Source organism: Watersipora subatra, chromosome 11 (assembly GCF_963576615.1).
Source record: "Watersipora subatra chromosome 11, tzWatSuba1.1, whole genome shotgun sequence".
NCBI classification, from domain to species: Eukaryota; Metazoa; Bryozoa; class Gymnolaemata; order Cheilostomatida; family Watersiporidae; genus Watersipora; species Watersipora subatra.
This window is the reverse complement of record NC_088718.1, coordinates 14,142,105-14,170,096: the sequence shown is the minus strand read 5'-3', so window position 1 is coordinate 14,170,096 and position 27,992 is coordinate 14,142,105. Positions and strand designations below refer to the sequence as shown.

Genomic DNA, 27,992 nt, shown 5'->3' with positions numbered 1-27,992 from the left:
ATGTTTGTTACTGGTAACACCAAACTGTTTTCCAATAATTAACACCTCCCCACATCGTAATGAGCACATGTAGAAGTTTAACACCTTTTCGAGACATCATTATGTTTTATTTGTTTGATGCCTTTTTCAAGCACTTGTTGTAGTTTGACAAGAAGAGATGTCTCCCTGACTGCTCGCAGTTTAGTTTCTACCTCAAGATGGAATTTATGGCATAATCTTCTTTGCCTCAGAGCTTTAAGACATTCAGAATGTCTGTGATCATTCATACATAGATTTTGTTGTCATATGCTTATTAGAAGCACCAAATCAAATGATATTATATATTTAGCTCTGCTGTTTAGTTTTCCTACCAGTCAGTAACATTTACCCCTTTTTTCAGTTTTTATTTGTTGGAATTGCTAACATTTTTGTCACCTTTTTTTTTCCAATAGCACAGCTATTAATCAATCTATCAAATTATTGCATTTGAACATCTAAATAAAGTTTTGCTGAGCCATTTCTTGTGCAGTAACATCGCGAGCTTTGGATTAACTCGGGACCTAACACCTTCTTAAAGAGAGCTGCAATTTGTACAATACACGTGTTCAACAAACTCTATTGAAATCATGAATCAATCGCAATGAGAAACCAAAGAAAAGGTAAAAAAACATTGTCTAAAGATGTTGTCTAAAGATTTTCTGTAAAAAATGTTACGAACTCATAAAGAAACCGTAGTTTTAAAACAAAGAGAATAAATACACTAGAATGTGGCTAATACTAAGTGTACAAAATGCAACAGAAATTGTGCTAAATCTGAAGGCTGCCGTCAAGCAATCCAAGCAGATTGAGAATTGATTGAAGCAAAATCGATTGAGATATCACAAAAATAACTAATGTATGCAGATACAATTAAAACATCAAAAATCATATTTTTGATGCCTACAGAATCTTGAGAGTTGTATACCCGTATTCATCATCTTTCTTTGTGTACTGCATTCCGAAGTTTGCTGCGTTATATGCAGAATTAAAATTCAGCCTTCAACTTGATTTGTGCAGTCCTGATGAAAACCTGAGGAGCCCGCGAGTTTACTTAAAGTATTTGGGATTGTCTCTTTCATCTCCAGCTGGAGCTCCTTTAAATCTGTAAAATAAGAGAAGACCAGAATATAATATCCTTTTATACTACATATATAATACATAGTTTTTATAGTATACTAGAAATTCCCCTGTCATACAGCCCATGACCAAAGTGATATTGGAAAAAAGAAAGGGTACTGCTGGTTGAAAAATGCAATATTAGCAGTCAAATGGCACTGCAGTGCAATATGATAACTGCAATGGTAGCTGCAATGTACTGGGTGTTATTATGTACAACAAATAGCGATAATGAAAGGAAAAGATTATATGATTATATCTCTCCCCTGCAATAGGAGAAGTGCAATATTAGAAGTAAAATGGCAAGCTGCTGTGTAATATACACAGTTTGAAAGTTGGTTGTGTTGAATGTAGAATGGTTTTGACAGCGATCTGTAACAGAAAGCAAACATTAGCATTCACGTGTGTCTGGAAGTTTTTTGCAAACTGAAGCAAAAAGAAGAAATGGGTCATGATCACAGATCATGGTTAAGTCGGGTGCGTGAGTTTTAGAGTTATCTACACTGGCAGAAGGAGAAAATTCTCAGTTATTTTGCGAAAAAATTTGATTTCAGCTTAATTACGGCAGATTTTACGGTCATTAAACTGAATGTATGTTAATCATTAGTGCGAAAACATAGTTTTGAGAAAACTGCTGTCAAAGCTTGAGAAACAAACACCAACGAAATGTACACAATTTTGTTTACATTTCAAAACGTCATAGCAACCAATATCGAGACGTGATATTTATTTAGATTTTTGAATTTATATCAAAAAAATTATGTTGAATTTAAAAATCTAAACAGATTTTAGTTGGTTGTCATAGAAATAGATGTATATCTATGAGAAAATGTAGGCCTATTACTTAATTTTCCAGATATTAAAAACGGCTTGGCAGTACCGCGATATTATTTTTAGAAAAATAATAACAGTAGCATATTGCACACCATCGGTCACTATATACTCTGATCTTGTAAATCCCAATAATTTTTCTTATAATTAAATCTTATAATAATCTTATAAAATCGAATAATTAAATCGAATAATAAGATCGGCAGAAAATAAACGATTACCTTTCTGTACTTTTGCGTTAATTACAGAAACCTCCGGCAATTAGACAATGCCATAGACTGGTGAAATGTGCACGTTTTTCTCGTGAAATGCGCATGACTTAATAGTTCTATTTGTCGCACGGCCTTGTTGGCATTTCGTTGGCCGGTCTTAATTTTGATTAGAAAAGGCTTATCAAGTTTTTATCGCGATTTTTGGCCAAATTAATCTGTCTATTTATGTATAATCCGTTTAGATGGGTTAGCTTTAAGATATTGCGGTAACCTTTCAAAGACTTGGTAACATATTTAAATAGGTTCATATGTGTTTGTATCATTATTATACATAAACGACTCTACACAAAAATGCTTAAATTTGTTGAAGAGATTTCGGTATAAGGGTTTGGTAACGGCCGTTAACGGATAATTTTTCGGGAGTTGTGTGCACATACGCACTTATCATAAATCTCCTAAACAATCGCTTTGCTCGTGTTTGGTCATGGCATAACATAACAATAATAAATATAACAACCATTATAGTTTTTATAGTTTTATGCATATATATCAACTATAATATGTTATAAGAATCATATGTTTTTTATAGTATATGTATATATAACATAACAACAATACTATATATTATAACAGCCATTATATAGTTTTATAGTATATGCACATATAACATAAAAAGAATAATATATATTAATAATCATAATAGGTGAATGAGGTTAAGCACTCCCCACAACGCTGCTACAAGAATAGGTCGTAAAAGCCTTCTTGTTCAGAGGCAAGTAGCACAAATTAGTTGAACAGAAGCAAAGTTAATCACGGCTCAACACCTGGAATATACTTACGTAGGTGCAGCAACAGCCCTAGTCTGTCGTCTGAAGTTTATTGACTCTCTCATTCTTAAAACCAGTGTTCTATAGGCACAAATACCATGACAGGAACAATTATCCGCAAGGCAAGTATTTGCTAAAATAACCTTAGCTCCAAGAATGGTATCTTAAGATGGTGATACACACCTTTGTTAGCATCAATGACTAGCACAGGAGCATCTGGGTGAACAAACTTTCTTTTGATTAGCCAGTCTTCATGAAGTTCGTCCAAGGACTCTAAATACCCCTGTATGGGTGTGAAAGTCACATGACAACCTGAATGATCCCATCTTTATTCAGCTGTTACATAAATCTATATAATGCATTTGTTTTATTATCATGCATAATTTAAAGTTTGACTTACAACAAAATTTACATTACAATTATTTGGTATCAAAATGTTCACCATGTTTTACTCTGCTGTGTTATAGGTTTAAAATATGTGGAAATGTGATTACAAGCTCTTAAAAGCTCAAAAACGAACAGTTAAAAAAACGGCCATAGGTTGGAATTCCTTTATTTTAATGATGTATTGGTTACTGTTTTAGAACATGAAATAAAAGGCCAATAAAAGGCTCAATATAGTACTTCTCGTAGCACTAGTTTATGACAAACACTTCGGGTTCCACCGAAAAGCCTTTATCAAATACAGACGCTCGCTACTTTACAGTTTCGTTCCAGCTTGGTCTAATCATCTAGTCATAATCTGATCATATGACCATGTTTTTTGCCAAATGGCGTGAACAACTTCTGCAGCATTTTTTGACCATCACAGGTGACCAACAAGCTTTTAATGTTTTTTAGAGGATTATATGCACCCCCTCCAGCTAAAGTTAAAAAGTTAAAGTAATTTCTAGGCTAGGTTTTGAGATATCAGTGCTCAAAGTGACAGTTATACAATGATGAGGAAATATACGCGCAAGGACAATAGACGTACATGTAGTTTTATTGAATGCTTGAAGTTTATTTGTGAAAATATTTCGACGAATGAGATTGCATGAAAGTGTAAACAGAAGCACACCGTGTTCAACTACGTCACATTTGAGTCGTATTGAGAGGGATTCCAACCTACAACATTTTTGTGATGGCTGCGGTTAACTGTTCGTTGTTGAGCTTTTAAGAGCTTGTAATCACATTTCCACATAATTTGTACCTACAACACAGCAGAGTAAGACATGGTGAACCGTTCAATACCAAATAACTATAATGTGAATTTTGTTGCAAGTCAACATTTAAGGTAGTCCTTAATTATCTAGGAGTTCCTAAAGGTCATTGGGCTGTGAGATGATTTAAACAATCGATAGTTACTAGAGGTCTTTGGGCTGTGAGATGATTTAAACAACTGATAGTTACTAAATGTCTTTGGGCTGTGAGATGGTTTAAACAACTAATAGTTACCAGAGGTCTTTGGGCTGTGAGATGAATTAAACAACTGATAGTTACTGGAGGTCTTTGGGCTGTGAGATGAATTAAACAACTTATAGTTACTAGAGGTCTTTGGGCTGTGAGATGGTTTAAACAACTGATAGTTATCTTAACACTGAAGTCTGGGCCTATAAAGTAAGTCAGGAATTATCCTCTAGTTTAATCTTATGTCCAAGCAAACTCGGCAGCGTGGTTTCAGGTTGGTTTTCTGTACTTCCGGTTTACATAGGATTACGAAATAATTAATTACTATTATTCCGATTACGAAATTATTAATTACGAAAATGTAATTCTGGAGTTTCAAGTCAACTGGAGCATTAGTTTTTGACATACTGGTGAAATATCAAGGGCATGTTTAACAAACCGAGAAATGAAAAATGGCTGCTGTCAGAACATCAGTTTCTAATGATACTCTAATCGAAATTCTTGGTAATGAAGAATTGAACATTAAAAAGCTATAAAGTTTTTTTTATCCGCAGCAACAAGAGCGTTAAGCTAAAATCATCTGTTTTTCTATTCATAACAAATGTATACACTCTATTAGACTCAGTCTACTGCAATCATTGTTTCTCCAGTTAAAACACCACTTCTTTGAAAAATTGTGAAAAAATATTTACTGTGAGATATTTACTATATTTAATATGAGATATTTACTATATTTGATTTCTAATTTTTGCATTGAGTTCTAGAAGCTTCTAGAAGCTTTGAGCTTTAATATGATATTCAGTTCAAAAGGAATTGTGCTATTTTAAGTACAGTGCACCCTCGAGGTACGATTACCCTGATATACGATTTTTCCACCTTATGAAGTTAAACATTGTGAGATCTTTACTTCATCATACAAATTTTATTTTACCATACGAATTCGAGAAAATTTTCACCCGAGTTACAATTTGGGGGTCGGTGTGCTCATAACCTACATCGAAATAACAAAGACGCCAAAATACAATTTGCCAAAAACAATTTCACAACATTTAGAAGAGAGACGACGACTGACTTTTTTCAGGTCAGCAATCCATGTGAGAAATTTTGTAAAAAGTACATAAGCGAGAACAAATATTCATTTTTAGCGTTATACTCCGTTTCAAGACAAAGAAAAAATGATTTTCATGGCAACAAAATCGGAGGGCGTTAAAAAAATAGGAAGAAGGCGCCCGTATTGTTAATATTGCCAAGGATATGGTCAAAACCAATCAATTGCAATTATTATTATTAAAAACAAGAAATCAAAAAGCAAGCACAAGGAGGAGCTTACGACTGACGACTTGAAGGAGTTGGAGGCCATGCATCGGATCAGCGTTAAAGAGAATCAACCATTTAGTGGTGGCGAGGAAGTAGAAGGGACAGAAAAACCTACATCAGCAGAAAAATTGTAAGTGTTTAATTTACTGATGTGGACTGGTGCATAAAAACAATGCATGTATAATGTATATCATTATTTATCTTCTTTGTGGGGCATGTTTTTCATGTTTTATTCATTTTATGTTTTATTTATTTTATTTTGATTTTATGTTTTGTTTTCTTGTTTAACCATGTCTTTGCAAGCGGGCCTGTTTTCTACTACGTAAATAAAAATCATTGTATATATGTAACTCATATATAATTAGCTACTCAAGATAGTTGACGCATCCACATCACTTTCTAGAACTTGCTAAAGCCCTACCCTTTTAGGGTATAAATAGGCACAAACTTCTGTATGTATGGTTACATTGGTTCTTGTGCACATTTCATACAAGACAAACTCCTGTACAACTTTTTCTAGATCCTTTACAAGCGTTAGCTAGCTATAAATTTTTGCATTGCAACCAGCATTTACAGTGCACCAGCAAGCGTCATCCTCAATAAGTGACCAAGTGGGCTATCTTCTACATTGCAACAAGTTAGCTTGTTTTCTTAGAGCACTCTATGCACCAGCAGGAAAGCTGTGTCTTCTTGGCCATTTCTGCTTTTCAGGACCCAAAAGTGGTAAACTTTTTTCGCTTTTAAAACCAATCAAAACAATGGACAAGGATAGACAACTTCTTTTAGCCTGCTAAAAAATTCCATTTCATCACATATTAAATTTATTTTCAAGTGTACAGTTACGTAATTAGCATTGATACGCTTTTGCCTCCTCTCTGCTCTACTCACTACATGTACCAGCTCAAGTCACGTTACTCCAAAGGTATGTACACCCTGTATAATGAATAAAATTTCATTTTTCTTTTCGATGGCCAAGTGTGGTCTTTTCAAATGGTCAAGTGTGCAAGAGGCCGCTTTTGATAATTGCATCGTTCGGCCTTTGTTGTTGAGTTAGGTTGAAAAATGTTTTAACCAACACTAAATGTGAAAGCGAAGACAGAAACTGATAAAGAATAAAATTTTCGTGATAAAAAGTTGAACTTCAATGAAATAGTTAAAAATATATACTAAAAGTTAGTTTTAAGTGTAGGTTTAGCTAAACTTATTTAAAGTGAATTCAAAGTTAATGTTATGCGTACGTCTGTTTATATGTTTACATCTGTTACAAAGTTTATATTACACGTACGTCTTGAAGGTAAGAACTTCTTACCTTACGTACTGCATTTGGTACACATATTATAATGTTGCATTTTATTGCAGATCATAACCACTAAATACATTAAATCCAATACAGTTACTGCAGGTAACTATAGTTACTAAAGTTAACATACTATTTTGTTACTAATTGTCATTATGTACAGCATTTTTATAAAATTTTGGACGATTTTTACCATTTTTATTTTGCATTGTATAATTACAATGGTTTCTATACCCCTACATACGATTTTTTTGCCATACGATGCCAACCTTGAAACGGATCAATATCGTATTCCGAGGGTGCACTGTACTTTCACGGTCAATAGAAAGTTAGTAATATGGTCTAGGGTAAGGGAAAATGCTTCTATACGCAAGATTAGGACATAGTAGGACATTGAAAATAAAGTATGTCAAACTGGATGCACCAAGTTCAAACGCACCAGTGGTGCATCAATTTCAAACCTACCGGAGGCATTCCAGCTGCTTCTGTCTTGCTACGCTTCTTTAACCGTTCAAGACAGGTGCTTGGGGATACCCTCAGGTAGACTACAAGTGTAATGTCATTCGCTTCAACAAATAATAATTCACGCAACAGTTTGGCACTTCTATGTCATTGTATTAAAATTAAATTCAGACAAAGCATCCACCAGAAAAACATTTCTGTAAAAATATAATCTTATCAAAACCGTTCCCCATCCTGCCTCTAACAAATCACCTGTAAGTACTGCTCAAAAACCGATAGAATAAAGTTTTCACATTTTTACACATTTTGTATGTGAATAGAAGTTCGTATTGACGCGAAATCAAAGCTGTGACTGCAGCCTCATCAGTGATTTATTGTTCACGTAATTATCCAAAGGATGTATTTGAACGAACTTGTGAAACGACAAAGAAACAAAAATTCTAAAAAACGTAATTTGCAGTCACTAAGGTAAGTTATGCGTTTAAAGAAATACATTGATGTACAAGCAAAGGTGATAAAAAAATGTAAGCATTGAAACAGCGTGATAAAGTCTCACCGCCATGATCCTTGTAAAGACACAGTCATTGGGTCTTAGTTTCTTAACTTCGTTTACCTATGAGTTAGTACTGTTAATTCTCTACGAGAGCGAAAAGCCACACCCTCGGTTGCCTACACGCGGTGAGTGAATACACGGCGAGATTAATGAGAAGATGTATCACAGTGACTCAGACTTATCATGGCGATTATAATGATGTGAAAATAGGAGAAGACAACTTTGACGATGTACGACGATTATGAAATGCAGATAAGAGAAGGTAACTGTAACAATGCAAGGGGATAATAATAGTATGAAGAGATATGATTCATCATCCACATGCATTTATAACAGAATTCTATAGGATTGAGCATGCAGCCAGTTGTGAAAACTAACTCATCAATACTATAATACCAATACTAACTATACTAAGACTTGTGTACTACCAATCACGTATTCCATGTATTCTATATACGATCACGTATACCAGCTCACCACATTTCCACCAATCGCATCACAAAATCTTTACACATATTATATTGCCGTATACCAAATTTGCTCGTTTCTGCATTTATGTTACAGTTTTCAAAATCTTGCGTAAACTATGCCCAGAACTTTTACATTTATTTTTCCACAGACATGACAAATTTTTTTTCAAACACCTACATACTCCATCCACCATCGTATGTTTCAGTTTATAAACTTTTTGTTACTATAACCTTTCATTCACTATCGCAACTCCTCCGCAAATCTTCGCAAATAAAAACATGTTTGTTCAGCTCACTCATTAATTCTTTATTTCTGTCTCTTCTCTTTTTGTTCTTCCTTTTGAAATGTAATAAACAAAAAATAATAAACAAAATAAAAAATTCTTTTTTTTGGTGATCATCATTGCCAACGATCAGTTATGTATAAATACATATACTCACTAATAAGGTCCACATCCAATTTCTGACTGTCCTTAAGCCATTGAAACCATTGGTCAAGTATTTCAAACTCCATGTCAGTCATCTTTCCTCTGTAATAAATCAGTTGATTTAAGGTTTCCTTATAGGAAGTTGTGCCCCCTTTCATAGCTGAACAGCATGATCACAATTATGGCAGAATGCAATCATGTCATTCCATTTGAGAGCATCGCATCTTCATATTTCACGCACCTCCTAACATATTCATCAACAGTCACCAATATTAATAATCTCAAGTTGGAATAATGTCAGATAAGTTTTACCCAATTTTAGCAACATTTCATGTCTAAAACCACAACATCAACAGCAAACTACAAATATTCTATTTTAGTCCAACATGCTTTTATCAGCTTTAAAGTTTTAAAGAAATTCTAAATTATGCTGCAATACCTACAATACAGTATCATTGTGAATTATCAGTTGGCTATGTCACAGTTTAGTTCATAATGGCTGCCCATATCACTCGCCAAACAAAGGTTACACCGTAGAAATGTTACAGAAACGTTTAGTGGCTTGTGTTACACCGCTAGTGTACCACAAGCTGTATTACCACAAGACAAAGGATTTGCCAAACTGTCCTTCGAAAAGGATAATAGATGGGGCTGAAGCAGAGGACATAAAAATTGCATTCTCTAAACACACAGTTCCTCCACCTTTTAAAAAGGTTTCTACCGAGTGCTTTCAAATGCTTTCTAACTAAAAAGCTGTAAAAAAATTTCTTTAACGCTACTAACCATGTGGCCTTCGTTCAATTGAAATTAAAATACTCAGCTTAAAAGGAACAAGTTGAAGGTACAATGGCAGCATCTTATTCCATTCCACTAGCTCTTAATATTTATGCATGACAATCATACTTTTTTCTTTACATGAGTAATTATTTTACCTTCTCCGATAACAGACTTACGTGTTATGGAAATTTCGTACAAAACAGTAATGGGCGCTAAAGATTGATCGTTCCATCATCTTCACAGGAGAAGTCTGAAAAACAATTCATAGTATATGAAATAGGAAGATCTGAATCCATCTATTAGCAGGCTTTCAGTTATTCCCGTAAAATTGATATAAAAGGGATCCAATAACCATACAGAAAATTGTGTATTGAGAGCATAACTCCATAAAACTATTTTTCTCCGGTAATGTATTATCAAGGCGTTTACATCTATTGCATGGGGAAGCTAGTGTTAAAAATCCCTGACTATATTTTTAAAATTATCAAGCACCGCTACGCACTTCAAAGGTTGACTTGCAACAAAATTCCCATTACAGTTATTTGGTATGAAAAGATTCACCATGTCTTACTCTGCTGTGTTGTAGGTACAAAATATGTGAAAATGTGATTACAAGCTCTTAAAAGCTCAAAAACAAACAGTTAGTCACAGCCATCACGAAAACGTCGTAGGTTGAAATCCCTTTTCAAAACGGCTCAATTGGGATGTAGTTGAAGACGATGGCTTCTGTTTACACTTTCATGCAACCTCATTCGTCAAAAGATTTTCACAAATATACTTCACGCATTCAATTGTTTATTGTCCTTACGCTTCTATTTCATTATCATTGTGATGCTGTCACTTTGACCACTGATATCTCAAAACCTACCATAAAAATTTGCTTAATTTTTAATCTTAGCTCGAATGAGTGCATATCATCCTCTGATAAACATGAGGAGACTGTTGGTCATCTTTGATGGTCGAAAAATGCTGTAGAAATTGTTTGCGCCATATGACAGGAAATATGGATCCCATGATCAAATTACGACTAGATGATTAGACCAAGCTGAAATGAGACTGCAAAGTAGCGAGCATCTACATTTGATAAGGGTTTTCCGGTAAAACCCGAAGTGTTTGTCATGAACTAGTGCTACAAGACGTTTTATATAGAGCCTTTAATTGGCCTTTTCACTCACGTAATAACATCACGTGTCAAAACAAGAACCGCTTCGAGTTGAGTATGTCATCAAAATAAAGTGATTCCAACTTACGGCATTTTTGTGATGGCTGCAATCAACTGTTCATTTTTGAGCTTTTAAGAGCTTGTAATCACATTTTCACATATTTTGCACCTACTACACAGCAGAGTAAGACATGGTGAATCTTTTGATACCAAATAACTGTCATGTGAAATTTTATTGCAAGTCTACCTTTAAAAGAGAGTGCAAACTTGGGGTTCACCATGTGTGTTTTTGCAAGCATTAATCAGTAGAGTTGGTGGAGAGGATTATGAGATAACTAGAAATGGGTAACGACCACCAGAAGAGCGCAAGCAATGAGTGATCATCAAACTTTACAAGCAAGAGAAGACTTAGAAAGATTGCTGAGGAGGCAGGGTGTGCGAAGAATGAGCAATATCATAACAATCATATAGACATATACATGTAGTTATTGCAACAGTTTCAAAGTCAGCAAAGATTATTATTCAGTTGACTTTTTGTTTCCTTTTCAACAAACTTATTTAAATGTTACAAAAATAAAACACGAAAAATTCTCCCTCTTTCAGCAGTAATAATAAAAGAAAATAGCCTATTTTTCAAATATGTATATTACAATTGCCCTTAGCATTTTAAGGTTCTAAAGGTCTAATTTAAATGGTTTTTAATGGTCATTTAAATAAATATTGAAAGATCTTTTAAATGACTTCTTTAATATTTATTGGCACAAAAAGCGTACCAATATAACTAGAACGCACACAAACATTAAGAAGATAGTCGTACATATGGTTGTTGAAATTCTCATGTCACAGCTTTAAAAATAACTAAGACATTCGCTGACATCTATATCAGAGGTGCTCAACCTTTTTAGAGTAGGGGCCATTATGTAAAGTCAAGCTTAGGCTAAGGGCCACACATTGCTGCTACATATATCGCAAATAATTGAATTACCATAATTTTATATATTGCAAAACATGATTTCATCCATCACATGTAATTCTCATTCTCTACAGTCAGTTTATTTATTTTAACCACATGTAATTACAAAAAACAAATATATCAATATATTGGCTTTAACTACATGTAATTACAAAATTAAAATATCAAAATATTGGTTTTAAATACATATACATGTAATTACAAAAAGCATCATATGAACTTTATGTGCAGTGTTCTTGTTGAAGAGATATTGCGGTGCTATATGTAGAGCTAAATGCTCATCGGTTAGTCGCGTGCGGTATTTGTTTTTAGTATGCTTCAGGTGACTGAAGAACTGCTCACATAAGTAGGTAGAGCCGAAGAGGCTGACCATTCGAAGAGCACTTTTATGTAGAGCTGCATATGTGCCAGCTGAAAAGAAATCATGATAAAACTCTTCATGGTTCACGGTGCATGGATGAGATGTTGTTGTTGTGAGACGTTCGTTAGCCTGCAAGTCAATGAGCTCTATCTGTAACTCGGCTGCTACACTGCTAGAGTTGACAGAAAATTGATCGGCAAATATCTTTCTCTTCTTTTCAGCTTCTGCAAACTGAAAAAATCTTCTTGCAAATTCAGCTGATAGATCTGACACGATGTTGGCGTACTGCTCAGAGTTGACCTCAACGTATTGGCCATTCTGCTGACGCTCTGAAAGAGTTTTGAAGTGAGCATAATTCTCTTCCCCGAGTTGCTGCTCTCACAACTCAAGTTTGGTCCTGAATGTACTAATGCATCTCCAGAGTTGAGATATGTACTATTTCTTTCCCTGTAGCTGAAGGTTCACTACTGACATATTCTCTGTGATATCAGCTAGAAATGCCAAATCAATGATCCAGAATTGATCTCTGAACTCACCACACTCAAGACCCTTGTTTCTCGAAATAAATAAATCTCTGGTAGCAGACTGTAAAACCTTCGCAGTGTTTTAGCGCTGCTGAGCCATATGACTTCACAGTAATATGCTACATCTTTGTATTCACATTCTATCTCCTCAAGTGTAATTTTAAATTGTCAATGGTTCAATTCTCATGATCGAATAAAGTTAACAGTGGATACAACCAGACCCATAACATGATCCATCCTTAGAGTTTGCCCTGCTAAGTTTTCTTTATGTATGACACAATGGCACACCACAAGAGGAACATCCCAGCAGTGAAAGCTGAGCAAAAGATCTATTAGTCCAGTGTTTTCCCTGCCATTGCAGGTGCTCCATCAGTACAAATGCCAGACACCTTTTCCAGTGGTAGGCTGAACTCAGCAAGTTCTTTTAAGAGACTCTCATAGACATCTTTTCCAGTTGTTGTGTCATGAAGACTACTCACTGTTAGGAAATCCTCAGTAACGTTGAACTCATCATCAACGCCCGTATCTTCATTGCAAGCTGAGAAGTGTCAGATCTGCACTCTCATCTAATGCTATGCTGAAATAAACAAACTTCTTAAACTGGGCTTTCATTGTATGCTCAATGTCCTTACTCAGATTTTCCACACTTCTTGCAACGGTGTTTCTTGACAGAGCAACACTTTCTAAATTGCTCTTTTTATCCGGGCAGAATTCATCCACAAACACTGGCAGAACCGAAAAATAATAAAGCAAGGTTAAAATAAATGTAATTGATAGTTACTAAAATATAATAACAATGACAATGGCAAACTACACAAACTTTTGTTGAAATTTTTATTTTAGCTTTAGGTATATCAGTATATGCAAGGAGTTATAACTTGCCTCTGTTTTTTAAGGTCCACAACGCCACACCTATAGTTGTTTTATGCAAATCTTATCCGACATAAATTTCAAAAAATTCTTATCTCCTTAGCAAATTCTCCATGTTGAAATGGTAGTTGTCGTTGACCAGTTAGTTGAGCAATAGCGAGACTGCATTTTGTGGCTTTTTCAATGATCTCTGCATATCTTGTACAATGTTGCTGCTGCTGCTGCTGCTGCAGATTGGATGATAGCGAGTCGTATTTCTCCTGTCTGTCACGACCTGAGTATTGCTCAAATGCGCTATGACAAGTTGTATAATGCCGCCTTATGTCGTATACTCTTTGAGCATAGCAATTACTTGATTGCATATGACACAGATTGCTTGGCTATCCCCTGGTATTTGATAAAGTATTGCAATTTTCAACTGCTATTAAAATATATTAAATACTCTTCCTTTGATGTCAACTTTTCTGCGTGTGGCCATAATTGTAACTGAGCAATATGTATTGAGCTAGCATCCAGCAAGCTGCAGAACATTTCCCAGCTCAGATTGGGGATTCCTGTTTGAGATGTTCAATCAGCTAATAGAAATAAAAGCTGTAAGGGAATTTCCAAAAAGCAGATAATTCTAAATTTTCAATAATATTAGTTGGTGCATGTTTATGTGCACTACCCATAGCTGCGGTGTTCGTTAGCTATAACCTAAGAACAAAGGTAAACTGGTAAAAAGTTTTTTTAATATGCTGGCCTTTGGGGCCTCAAAAAACCAAGCCGAGGCCCTGGTGTGGTCCCAGGGCCGCCTGTTTGACATGCCTGATCTACATTATATATAACAGCAGGTAAAATAGCCACAAAAAAGTTTTAGAAATATTATTCATGTACAAATAAATATTTATTTATTTATTATTATTAAGTTTTAGAAATAAAATTAATGTACGTACGGTAGTCACTTGTGTGCCAACACTTAAGAACTGCCTCAAAATGAGGAATGGCAAGCCATAAATAGTGTATTATGGCTCTTGGAAACTCAAAACGAACAGTTAAAAAATGGCCGTAGGTTGAAATCCCTTTATTTTGATGACGTACTCAACTCGACGCGGTTATTGTTTTAACACATGATATTATCACGGGAAATGAAAGGCCAGAAAAAGGCTCAATATAAAACATCTCGCAGCACTAGTTTATGACAAACACTTTGGGTTCTACCGGAAAGCCCTTATCAAATATAGATGCTTGCTACTTTACAGTTTTGTTTCAGCTTGGTCTAATCATTTAGTCGTAATCTGATCATGTGACCCATATTTTTGGTCAAATGACACGAACAACTTCTGCAGCATTTTTCGACCATCACGAATGAACAACAGGCTTTTCATGGTTATCAGATAATGATATGCACTCCCTCAAGCAATGGTTAAACAATGGAACTAATTTTTAGGTGAGGTTTGAGATATCAGTGCTCCAAATGACAACATTACAATGATAATAAAATAGACGCGTAAGGACAATAGACATGGTTTTATTAAATGCGTGAAGTTTATTTGTGAAAATCTTTCGACGAGTGAGGTTGCATGAAAGTGTAAACAGAAGCCATCATCTTCAACTACATATCATTTGAGCCATTTTGGAGGATTCCAATCTAAGGTGTTTTTGTGATGGCTGCAATTAATTAATTACTAGAGCTTGTAATTACATTTTCACATAATTTGAACTTACAACGCAGCAGAGTAAAACAAGATAAACTTTTTGATACCAAATAATTGTAATAGAAATTTTGTTGCAATCGACCTTTATGGAAAATATCGTTTAAGCACTTTGCAACAGCCAATTACCATGGCCAAAGTGGTGATCAATGCACAGATGTTGTGAATGCTCGGCAAAATATTGAAAAAGTTTGACAGCTGTAATATTTTCGACATATCGGCATTGCCTTGGTGATGCCATCCGTCTACAGTACACAGAGCTGACAAATAATCACCAAAAAAATCTCACAGCAATACAGTGTGTACCAGCCTCAACATATAACATACTAGCGAAATGTCCGATGTTGCACGGGTATTAAAAAATCAGCTCATAAACAAAGAGAGGTGGTAATGAAGTCGCTTGCCTGGTAGCACATTGCCAATACTGCAAGGTATTGGCAATGTGCCATTAGCCTGGCACATTGCCAATACCGCTTCTCATGACGCCATCACGTTGCATCGTGACGTGATAAAGACGATAAAGACTATAGTAGAGATAGAAGCTCTAGAGACTATAGTAGTTCATCTAGGGATTCTGTTAGAGAGAGACCACTTGAATGGCGTAGGAGAAGTAGAGACAGGTATTCCCCGAGGAGATATGATGATAGATCTAGCAAAAATTCTAGACGGTATCCATGTCCAGGAGCAGATAATTGCTATGGTTGTGGAGTGAGAGGACATGAAATCAGATTTTGTCCAGAGGTAAGATGCTTTTTTTTGTGCTACCAAAGGGCACACAATTAAGGACTGCAAGGTACACAGGAGTCAAAGGAGAGATAGGTACGAAAGTAGTGGAAGTAGTGTAGGTAGAAGAAGTCCTACTCCCAGAGTAAGGTTTTCTGAGTCTAGTAATAGCAGCTGACTAGACGGGAAATTTGTCAGAAATTTTCTGTAAATGGTAAAGATATAGAATTTACTTTCGACACAGGAGCTGATGTGTCCACTATGACTGAGAAAGCTAGTAGAAAGCTTGGTTTGAATTTAAAAGAACCCGAGCAAATTTTGAATGGAGCTGATGGAAATAGATTGAATGTTTTAGGAGTAGCTGATGTAGCTATTAAAAGTACTTACAGAGCTATTGATACTTCTGTTTACATACTTAAAGGTTCTAGAAGAAATCTTTTAGGTATGTCCGAGATTAAGAAGATGAATTTGTTAGCAGTTATTAATGCTTTGTGTGCTAATGAATTTGACTCTTTGAAGGAATTTCCTAAGACTTTCGAGGGACTAGGAACAATGCCTAGTATTTTCAGTATTGACTTAAATAGGAATGCTGAACCTGTTAGATTGTACGCACCTAGGCCTATTGCAGCAGGCTTGCGTGAAAAAGCTAAAAAAAGAAATTGATAAAATGTTGGAAAGTAAGGTTATAGAACCTATAGAAAAAGCAACTGATTGGTGTTCTGGTCTTACCATTGCTCTAAAACAAGGTGGTAAGATTAGAATGTGTGTAGATTTGACCAATTTGAATAAATGTGTTAGAAGAGAAGTATATCCTTTACCTAGGATATCAGACATGTTGAGTAAATTGGCAAAAGGAGTTATGTTTTCCAAACTTGATGCTAACTCTGGATTATGGCAAGTTAGACTTGATAAGAAATGCAAAGAATTGACAACTTTTGTAACCCCATGAGATAGATTTTGTTTTAAGAGAATGCATTTTGGGATATCTTCAGCCCCTAAATTTTTTCAGAGGGAAATGGAAAAGATATTGAAAGGCTTAGACGGAATTGTATGTTTGATGGACGAGATTTTAGTTTACGATAAAACTGTAACCGAACATTGGCAACGTTTACATAAAGTTTTAAATAGAATTGAGAAGTCTGGAATGACTTTGAGGAAAGAAAAATGTGAATTTGGATGTACCGAGGTGAAGTTTTTAGGACATTTGGTTAGCAGTGCTGGTGTTAAACCAGACCCAGGTAAAATAAAAGCTATAGTTGAAATGAAGCCTCCGAGGAGCAAAAAGGAGGCCAGGAGATTTACCGGAATGGTTAATTATTTGATGAAGTTTAATAAAAGGTTAGCTGGTTTATGTACTGCAATTTATGGAGTAACTGGGAGTAAATCAGAATGGTTTTGGGGTCCTGACCAACAAGAAGCTTTTGAAACTGTTACGAAAGAAATTTCTAATAGTTCAGTATTATGTACTTTCGAGATAAATGCTAAACATAGAGTTTCCGCTGATGCTAGTAAGAATGCACTAGGTGCAGTTTTGCTACAGTATAACGAGGAAGGTGCGTGGCAACCTGTAGAATACGCTTCTAGAAAAATGACTGAAACTGAAGGTAGATATGCCATGGTCGAAAAGGAAGCTTTAGCTACGACATGGGCATGTGAGAAGTTTGATTACTATTTAGTTGGTAGAAAATTTGAAATAGAGACGGACCATAAGCCTTTAATTGCGATTTTAGGTGAAAAGGATTTGTCTAAGCTACCTGTAAGAGTACAACGTTTTAAGTTAAGACTAATGAGATATGATTATGATATTTTTCACACTCCTGGAAAAAATATGTTCATTGCTGATTTGCTTAGCCGTCCGAACAGTGGTGCTGTTTGTGATGAGGTAAGTAAAGCTGTTTGTAATAAGGTAGAAGCTTATGTTAACTCGATAGTTTCCTCTTCTGCATATGGGGACGTTAAAGAAGAGAAACTAAGAGAAGAGGTTAGTAAAGATTCAGATGCTCTCAAGTGTATAGAGTATTTATATTCTGGTTGGCCATCTGAATTGGATGGTTCTAGTAAAGAACTGATAGATTTATATTTATCTCTAGAAGATACTCTATTTATTTCTTTCTCATTCTCCGAATCAGAGCCAAATACAATATAACATGGCGTCGTAAGCAGGATTGTTCGGAGAGAATTGTGATCAGTGATACTTTATTATATTGTGGTGTAGTGGTAAATAACTAGTGATATCGGCGATCGATAGTGGTGATACAGTGGTTAGTGATTTTTCGTGGTGTATTTTCTGTGATAAGTGGGAGACACTATACAAGGTGAGTAGTGATCACACCGTGTTATAGAGGTTCCGCAGGGTGTTCGGAGGTAAGTTTAAGCTATTTTTGAATATGGCTAGAAATTTGAATTTTAATGACTTTCCGAAACTAGTAATTAATAGTGACGATGTTGGTAGATCATGGAAAAATTGGTTAAATGAGTTTGATCTAAGCGTTGAAATGATCACACTGAGATTAGGTGAAGAAAAAGTTACAATAGAGGGCGAGGAAAAAACTGATGATGTATTTAGAGGTAGAATGAAATTAGTATCTTTGTTGAATGCCGTGGGTAAAGCAGGTAGAGCAGCTTTGACATATTTAGGTTTTGATCATAAAAGTGCAACATCTACATACGAGGGAGCCATAGAACTTTTGAAAACTGTTTATGAATCTGAAGAAACTGTTTATGTTAAAACAATGAAATTTGTAACCGCTAGTCAGGCTATAGGAGAAAATGAAAATGATTATTTATTACAAATTGAAGATTTAAGTAGAAAAATGACTTTTGGAACTGAACATGATGCTTTGAGACAAGAATTTGCTTTAGCTATTGCAGTTAATGGGTTGAGAGAATCTTCTCTTCGATCCCAATTGATGCAACAAAATGACTTGAATTGGACTAAGTTTTCAGGTATCTTGAGAGCTAAAAAATAGCTAGAGATTCGGAAAGAACTATGGAAGCTGTTAAAGCAGGCAATTTTAATGTGAAATTGGAAGTGGATGCAGTAGAAAACAAATCAGAGGGCAAGGATAATCAATTTAAATTTGACTCTGATTCAGAGAATGAGAAAGAAATGAATAGAGCATCTTCTTGAGATAAATATAAATCTAGAGGGTATGGTAAGGATAGGAAGTCAAGTAAATACAATATAACAGAAAGCAATAGCGTATTTGCTCCTAAGTATAGACATATAGCGCCTAAAGAATCCATTACGCTCGTATGGTCAAAATGGTAAGGCATCGGACTGGTCAACTGAAGGTCCAAGATCAAATCTTCTGCGATACGTGTTCTTTTTATCCAAGATATTAATACCTAGCTATAGCTGGAGAAATACCTATACACAAACTTTGTGAAATATAAATATTTAGATGGATCAAATAAATATTGTTAAGGCAAGCAATTATAAAACAAGTCTAAAGCAAACATACATGATACAACTATGAGGTATGTGGAAAGCTTATAACAGTTGTAACGGCTACAATAAACATCTCTTAGAACTCAGTCTCATACTTGTTGCTATAGTGTGGCTAACATCAACACACTCTACATTATAGCCTGTAAGAATTGAATTATTCAAACTGGTGATAAGGGAGAGCAAACCTGAGGCTCCATATGGTGTTGTAACAGGGTCAGCTGTACGTAGGACTGAAATGTCATCGACCATCTCTTTGGGTCCTCGTATATTATTTCCTGTAGAATACACCGTGAATCAGCGTTAGACAAGAAGGTGTGAGTTACAGAGAGCGATCAGCAGTGTTTTCAACCTTTGGACACCGTCTACTCTAAACAGCTTGTAATTGCAACTACAATAAAAAATAGGCTATAATTTAAATTTTAGAATTGGAATGTAAAAAAAACTGCCACCGCTAAATTTTATACATCAATGCAGTGCCGTTTTAATACTCTACGTTTCCCTCAGTGCATCATAGATTTTCAATAACTATATTTATAACATGCATGACAGAGAGAAGGAAAGAGGGATCAGTATAAATTCCCTAGTAGCTGAAACAATTGAAAAAGCAAGTCGTCAGCTTATGTTCAGCTCAAACTAAAAAGAAAATCAAGAACATAGACATTACGTAATGACCTTGTTATTTTTTCTCAAATCCTACATTGGTGAAGGTCATTAAGAAGAATAGTTTTTTACTGCATGATTTCGCTGGAGCATTTTTCTTATTACAGAAAAACTGGACTAACATCCAGTTTGGTTAGACTGCTGTTTTAAGGAGAGGAAGTGAACTCAAAATTTAATCTCGGATTTGTTATTTTAACGCCAACAGGTTCACAACTTATAAAATACAGTTGATTTAGTAAACATTGTATGTAAAAAGGGGGTGTAGTGGTGCTTTGTGGCTATCGACTTATCAGTTGATCACTTTTCGTGGTCAGTACTGGACACTCTAACCTGCGGTGAGGAATCATTTTAACCTAAAGAATGATAATATCTGCAGCTATAAACAACTAACAGTATGATGTAGCCTGTGAACTGAATACACTAAATACAGTCAAACCTTGATTAACGATTACTTAATATACAAATTTGTCTACACTTGACATAACACTCAAGCAAATACCTGACACATCCAAAGAAATTTTCAACAGCGCAGTTTCACAAGTAAAAATAATAAGTTAAAATATTAGTTAAACATAAAATGTATAAAATAAATAAAAATTATATCAGCTACAGTAGATATGTAGCTACTGTCTACAGTAAAGTAACAATAAAAATATGTTTTCATTAATTATCCTTATTAGCAGTATTAATTTAATTTTTTATATTTAACTTAAACTTTACATAGTTTTACATAATAAATTTGTTTCAATGCTATACGAATTTACCTTGAGTATTTATCATTAAGTTTTTGAGCCATGAAAAAATTAAACAAAATACAATGTATTCTGAAAGAGTGTGCTTAGAGACGACGCTGGTAACCTGACCTAGCATCCACGGTTTTCTGCAAGATGGTGATTATGGTTTCACCCACACCTCATCGCTCACACTAAAACAGCTCTCGATATCTTCCTCAGATGCCTTACTGTTGATATCAAAGGGCACTCACCATTGGTATCAAAATAGCACATTCGAAGGAACAGAGGTCTCCTCCGTCTTCTTCCGAGGCGTTACATTATACCAGAAAGTCGCCTCCTCCGGACTGATCCAACCCTTTTCGGCAATCCTCTTGATTGTCCGATGATTTCTCTAACTATTCCATTACCCCCAGAGGCGTAGGCGGCTCGAAAACAAAGAGAAATTTTCCACTTATCGGCAAACTGATGAACAGCTGCTGACCTGAACGCTGCTGAGTTGTCTAGCAACAACTCATAACACGGCCTGCACTCAACCATGATGCTACACAGCTGAGTCACTATCTGGGCTGCAGACTCAGTTTGCAGCTTACGCCAGATGGCAAACCACGACGGGCCACAGTCCACCATTGACAGAAAATGACTGTCACCATAATGAGTCACATCTATAGCAACTCGGCACCAGTTCTCCTCTAGGGCCAAGTTTCCAATGACCACAAATACTCTTGCCCCGCAGTGCAAGGTTAATGCGCTGGCATGCCTTGCACCCAGCCAGGTTAGTCTTTACCTGTTCTCATGACAGATCTTTACGAATCTGTCGTGCGAGGTAAAGCATCCTGTCAACTTCCAAATGGTGTGGCAAATGTGCTGCCCAAATGGCGTCTTAAGGACTTTTGCCGCTGACAATCGCAGCTGACAGCTCAGTTGCTTCGCAGCCAGCTTCTCAGTACTCTAGCCAACGCCTTGGTACCCTGATCATTCAATCAGCTTTATTCTCTACAGAAAGAACAAAGTGAACAGACACTGCAAGTCTATAGTTGGCTATGGTGTCACGGATCACCCCCAAACGACGCTTCACAAGCATCTCCGCAACACCCTTTGATCGGAAGCGGTTTTGTCCATCAACGGTGTTGGTCAACCCGTTAACAACTGTAAGCGAATCAATGGCCAACGTGAAAGTTTTGAACTCTCATGCATATGCCAAATTGATCCCCAGATCAACTGCTTCCAACTCAGCAAGATTGATGCGCTGATGATCAGACTCTTTTAGGTGCCATGAAGCATCCTCCACAATGTTGCCATCGACCTCCAAGGTCACGCCCATGCCTAGCAAGCTTGTATCAGTCCACACTGTAACAGAACCACAAAGGTTTATCCTCCAAACTCCTTTGACTGGGTCTTCACGGCGGGCTCTCGCCAAGAGCTCACCAGCCAGACTGCCGACTGTCTTCTCGACAGGAGAGTCCCAAACTCCACTCCAGCCCAGCCATTTTAAAAAACTGCACTATGCCCAGCCACCCTGCCACAGGGCAGTGGCCAACCAGTTGGCCACATATGGAAAACAGCTTCCTCTTCGTGCGCGCTGACAACTCAAAATGTACTCAGTAAGAGCTGTTCCCCTCGACATCTGCAGATGCTCGCTGGAATCTTTCTGCAAAGCAACACCCAGCAACCAGCATCCATCTAAGGTCTTAGGCTCCTTTGTCTCGAGTCTAAACCTAGCCAAGTGGTCTCTCAATTTTTGAGCACTCAGTATGGACTCTTGAACCACTATTTCATCAATATAGTGATCAGTACCACGATGAACACGTTCGTTCAATGTCAGAACTTTTTTAAGAATTGAGGTCATGAGCCTTGGTGCACATGATAGGTCAAAACCCAGTCGAGTTAAGGCATAGTTCACGCTTTTGCACCTCACGACCTGGTACTTCCACAGGTTCTTGGAAATGTGGATTTGCAAGTATGCGAACTTAAGGTCTACCACTTTCAGCTCGCCCCGCAGCTGCCGCCATTTCCTAAACTTATCAGCGCACACCGCCACTACATCATCACCAGTATGACACTCGACAAATGCATTCAGCTCACAATAATCCATGACTGGGCGCACTTTGTCTTTTCTCGGCTGAACCACTGCCAGCAGTGAAATTATGCTTTCTACAGGCACGTGCCACCGCTTCAGCCGGCCTTTCAAGATCTAGCTCTCTAGTTTGGCGCAATAGCGCTCTCGCACCTGATGTGCCTGAGTAAATTTATTCTCAGAGATCCTATTCTGGAGCCCATTAGGCGCTCCCCAGACCACCGCCAACTAACAGTCCAGTGACCTTTGGCAAACTCGGCGATAAGTTCTGGGTCCTCAACCCGCAGAAGGCCCGTACTGCCGCAGGTTGATGGCCCAGAATCATCCACAGCCTTGCTGGCTGCACTAACAGTGGGAAGCCTCTACTAAAGCCTCGAATATTTACATAATATCCCACATATAAAAATAAATTCAGAACAGAGTTGTAGGAGTTTGGAAAGTTACAAGTACCATTGCATTGGTGCCACTGATATTCTGCCATTTGACCACAGGCTCCCTAAGAGCAGTAACATCTGAGCTTATTTCCTGCATAAACTTCAAGAATGTGGTCTTGCCAGCACCAATGTTGCCTTCAACCAGTACCTATGCAAAACCAAATAAAGTGGTAAGGTGCAAATAAATGTACTTCATGATGGGAGCAGATATTTTTTTTAACGTGATACAGTGCAAACTAACTCAGTATGCCTATAGCTAAAAAATCATATTCAATTTTCAATAAGTGAACACAATTTTGGCATAAACTTTATTGTAAGAGAAAGCACAAAACATTAAACAATATTTAACCAACATAACATGCTTGAGGTTGCGTAGTCACTGTAGTATGTAATAACCAACATTAGAGATACAGAGCAATCGTCATGGACTCATCGATCTGTCCAATTGTAGATGATTATTTCAGACAGCATCTAGCCACTAGTTCAAGCCACTATTGCTCATACATCACTCGACCTTTTTATTGGGTGAATTATCTCCCGTGGACAAAAACTAAAATCCGCATGGATTATTAGTGGCATAGAATGAAAAGAAGTAGGCCATCGCTAACAAACTGACTTGAAAAGAAATTAGTTTCTTTTGGTAGAATCTAATCCAAAAGCAGCCTATCATAAAACCTTTATCTGAATGCCACCTTTATTTAAACGCCATGCCTACTAGAACAACACTATTATAGAGGAATGGTTGGAAAATCCAGAACCACTCTTTAATTAAACGCCACTTTGACCCTCTTTGATCTTTACAAAGCCATAACAGCAAGTGATCAGTAGCGAAGTGTCTACAAAATAGTACTAATAATGACTCAGTTACATCATTAACAATCAGATCTTTTGTTAATGCTGTAGCGGTTGCCATGATTTTAGTGAGAGTGTATCTGAAGAAATCGGTCATCATAATCATCAGAACTACACTCTGATTGGAAGGCACTAAGGTCTAAATCATATCCAACGTTGTTTTCGGATTCGTCAATAATGTGGATTACAATCTTACCTGAAGACTAAAACTTTTTGATGACCGATGAGAACACTCTTCGGAAACACAATTATATATAACAGAATATTTTTGTAACTCTTGAAAGATCGGTATTTCATAACTTATAAATTCACAGATTTGTAGCATAGCATTTGATAACGCCAAGGCGCTGTCTAATCTGGGCTTGCGATCAATCATGCGGACAATGTGGACTCATCGTTCACATTCTACTCCACATCGCAAGCCAGTTTTTGCTGCCTTTGCTGGCATTTATGAACCATGCCTTTGGTAAATAAATTCAAATGGCACAAATTCTTCCATAATCGCTTGTAAACACCAGCAAAGCAAGAAACAGATGACACAAGCGGCACATGCATGAGAATAATGGCGATGCCACATGTTGTCCGGACAATTGAAAGTCATGGAGGTGAAGTCCAAAGACGTGACGTTTGAGTGGACCCTCGCCATATGACATCAATTTGTTTTGGGGTTGGTGTCTTTAGGCAGAAATTTTGTATAGAGAGTGGTATAAAAACCCAAGTAATTATCTAATGCACATATCCCCTGGTAAAAAACGTCAAACTCCGACATGAGTTAAAGTTTATGGTAAATATTATATTTAACGTTAAATTGCACAATAAATTTTCATATCGCTTATTTTCCACGATTTTTTGTTTCACTCTCACAATATCAAGCATTCACGAAACATGAAGAATGTTGAAATGATTGAGAGTGAACTCTTTGAGAGCGAACGATTGTACTCTTTTTAGGCGTTGTGATAGAAATTTTAGTGAATAGCATATTAGCATATTAGTTATTCTGAGAAATTGAGCACACCGACCACCAAATTTGAATTTCGAGAGGGATTCTTGTTGATATCGTGTGGCGAAAAAATGCCGTAACAAGGGGACAAAAAAACATAGTGTTCTCCATCGTAAAATAAAAAAACCGTAAAACAAGGATATCGTAACCAGGGGGTACACTGTATGTGAAAATTCTGCTTATCCAAGCAATACAGAGCCTGATCACACTATATCATAAAGAAGAAAAATTAGCTTTTCCAAAACAATCAACTTTGGTAATCTATCGCTCATCACAGGATGCACCTTTAGAGTCGTGAGCCTAAATTGGCAAATTACTTACAAATTAATAAAATACCAGTTTTATTTGTTGTTAGACACTTAAACATTGACCAATTATATAGTAACAAACCTTACACTATACCTAGAGCTCTAACTAAAGCTATAGCTAGAGCTACAGCTAAGGCTATAGCAAGAGCTATAACTAAAGCTATGCCTAGAGCTATAACTAAGGCTATAGCAAAAGCTATTTATAGAATGTTTCTCTAAATCAAGGGAAGGATGATCTTCAAGAATAGAAATGGCCTTGACCTTGCCAAAGATAAATTGAAGCTTGAAAATACAAAACAGTGTATGAATTGTTTTTTAGCGATCACAGAGCTTAAGAAATTTAGTCTAAACTAACTTTTTTAGTAACTTTTTATCGTTTAGTAACATCCATAGGTTCAATTCGATTAAAATCAAGCACTGGACACATTTGCACAAAATCAACAGAAGGAGAAGAGATTGTCTTACCGTCAACTTTTTGTCCTCTTTGGGGCATTGCTCAGACGGTGAGTTACCGCTGGAGGAAACCTCACTGGCGCATCCTGAAATTCAGTAATAAACGTGTTACAAAACAGCAGAAATGGTGTACGTACAGTAGGTAAACAAGCTAAGGAGCCAAGGCTTAAAATATTCTTCTATTTTGTTAGCATTTGGTGCGTTTACATACTATCTCAAAATCATTATGGTAGTATAATTGAAAAAATTATATTAAATATAAATTAAAATTAATATATAGTCGTGTGTTTACCTGCAACAATGAGAAGTGCGAGCACAGCCTTCATTTTTGCAATAAGCTGAATGGAATTGGCAACATGTTCTTTCTCTGAAATCACCGACAAGCAAATGACTGCAGTCACTGACGTCTGATATTCACAAAGATTGGATAGAAGCTTGGGTGTTTAGCCTTCGTTCACTAAATAAACATGTGTGCTTTCTATATGCAGTGCTGAGTTTATTACGGTACTGTAAATTCAGGGCTAAGCAGAAGTAACACGCAGCAATGGCTTGCTGTATTGTATACAGCTCTTTTGTCCACTCAAAAAGTGTTGTTTTGTAAGACTACACTCAGTGTGCAGTCTGTCGCTGTGCGAGTGCTAGCGATCGAATGCGTAGTTGGCTATAGCAATTATTTACATAACTTCCATGAAAATCAATACTGAATGTTCAAGAGAAAATAGTACAACCCTAGAAGCAAGGCATCTATTAAGATTAGCCAAGGTCCATGCCTATACATGAGTAATGGGGCACGGTTATCCACAGCCTAACTCCTTAAACTGTTGAAACCACGATGTTTCAAAAAAGTTCGAATTGTTGTTTGTTAGAATATATTTCAGGTAGGGTGTCAAATATGTGCTAGAATTTTACCACTTATGATGACATTTTAGTACGACTGTTTTTTACATGTTCCAGTCCATTTTAGTCGATTTGTTACAGTCGATTATCTTATCAGTCTGAATTTGAAGTTTACTTTATCATTCCCAGACACTGGCTCCACCCTACAGTCATACAATTTCTCTATGTGTGGAAGGTTACTCTTCATACAGATGCACTAGTGAACTGCTGCAGCCAGTTTATCATGTCGATGTTTGTATTCTGTTTGTGTAATCTTTGAGCACTTGCTTACAATATAGCTGACTGTGTCGTCCTTGGTCTTACACAGTCTAAATTAGCATCATTGGTGTTCTTCTCAATCCTTGCTTTTCTGTAATTGGTTCACAGTGCTTGAGCTTGTGCTGCTATTATCAGACTCGGTTTCTCTTTTAGGCTTCTTCTTGTCACCCACTTCCTTGTCTCTAATACTGCCTGCTCATTTGTTCACTTTTGGTATTGCCTATTCATCAGTTTCTGTGGCCATTCATCTAGCCGTATACTTTAGTGTTTCTCTCTATTCCGATCTTGACATGTCTTCCTCACTTGTAGTTATCAGTTCACCTGAGTTACATATTGTTCACATCTTCTATTTTACATCTTTACATCTTTACATATTCACATTTTCTACTACATCTTCTATCCCACCAGTATTTCTTCTGGTTATGGCTTTCATACATCAGTTTCCTCAGTACTCATAAGGCCTCTCCCTCCCTTCTTCCTCTCTACATAGATCCTGTCTACATCCGATATAGGGTGCAATCCACGATGCAAGGCATCGTGATAATCGAAAAGTGCTGCAGAAATTATTTGCGAAGTATTGGGTCACATGATCAGATTACGACTTGCCGATTAGACCAAACCGAAACAAAACTGTAAAGTAGCGAGCATCTATATATGATATGGGGTCTTCGGTAAAACCCGAAGTGTTTGTCATAAACTAGTGCTACGATAAGTTTTATATTGAGCTTTTTATCAGCCTTTCAATTCACGTGAGAACATCATGTGACAAGACAATAACCAAATTTCATTGCTACGTCATCGAAATAAAGAGATTCCAATCTACGGCAGCTTTTCGTTATTGAGCTTTTAAAAGCTTTTAATCACATTTTC

The 27,992-nt window shown here is 36.5% G+C and overlaps 1 protein-coding gene across 1 annotated transcript; it reads right to left on the bottom strand.

The window, feature by feature from the left end:
- Nucleotides 1–581: 581 nt before the first annotated feature.
- LOC137408202 (deoxynucleoside kinase-like) lies at nt 582–26,371 on the bottom strand. The gene is made up of 9 exons (XM_068094607.1): nt 26,260–26,371; nt 25,980–26,053; nt 23,371–23,502; nt 19,638–19,727; nt 9,871–9,944; nt 8,931–9,019; nt 7,470–7,549; nt 3,188–3,287; nt 582–1,120 (listed from the first exon to the last, which is right to left on the bottom strand). The coding sequence occupies exons 1-9, from the start codon at nt 26,291–26,293 to the stop codon at nt 1,011–1,013; spliced, it is 783 nt and encodes a 260-aa protein (XP_067950708.1). The 5' UTR covers nt 26,294–26,371; the 3' UTR covers nt 582–1,010.
- Between the last annotated feature and the right edge of the window lie 1,621 nt (nt 26,372–27,992).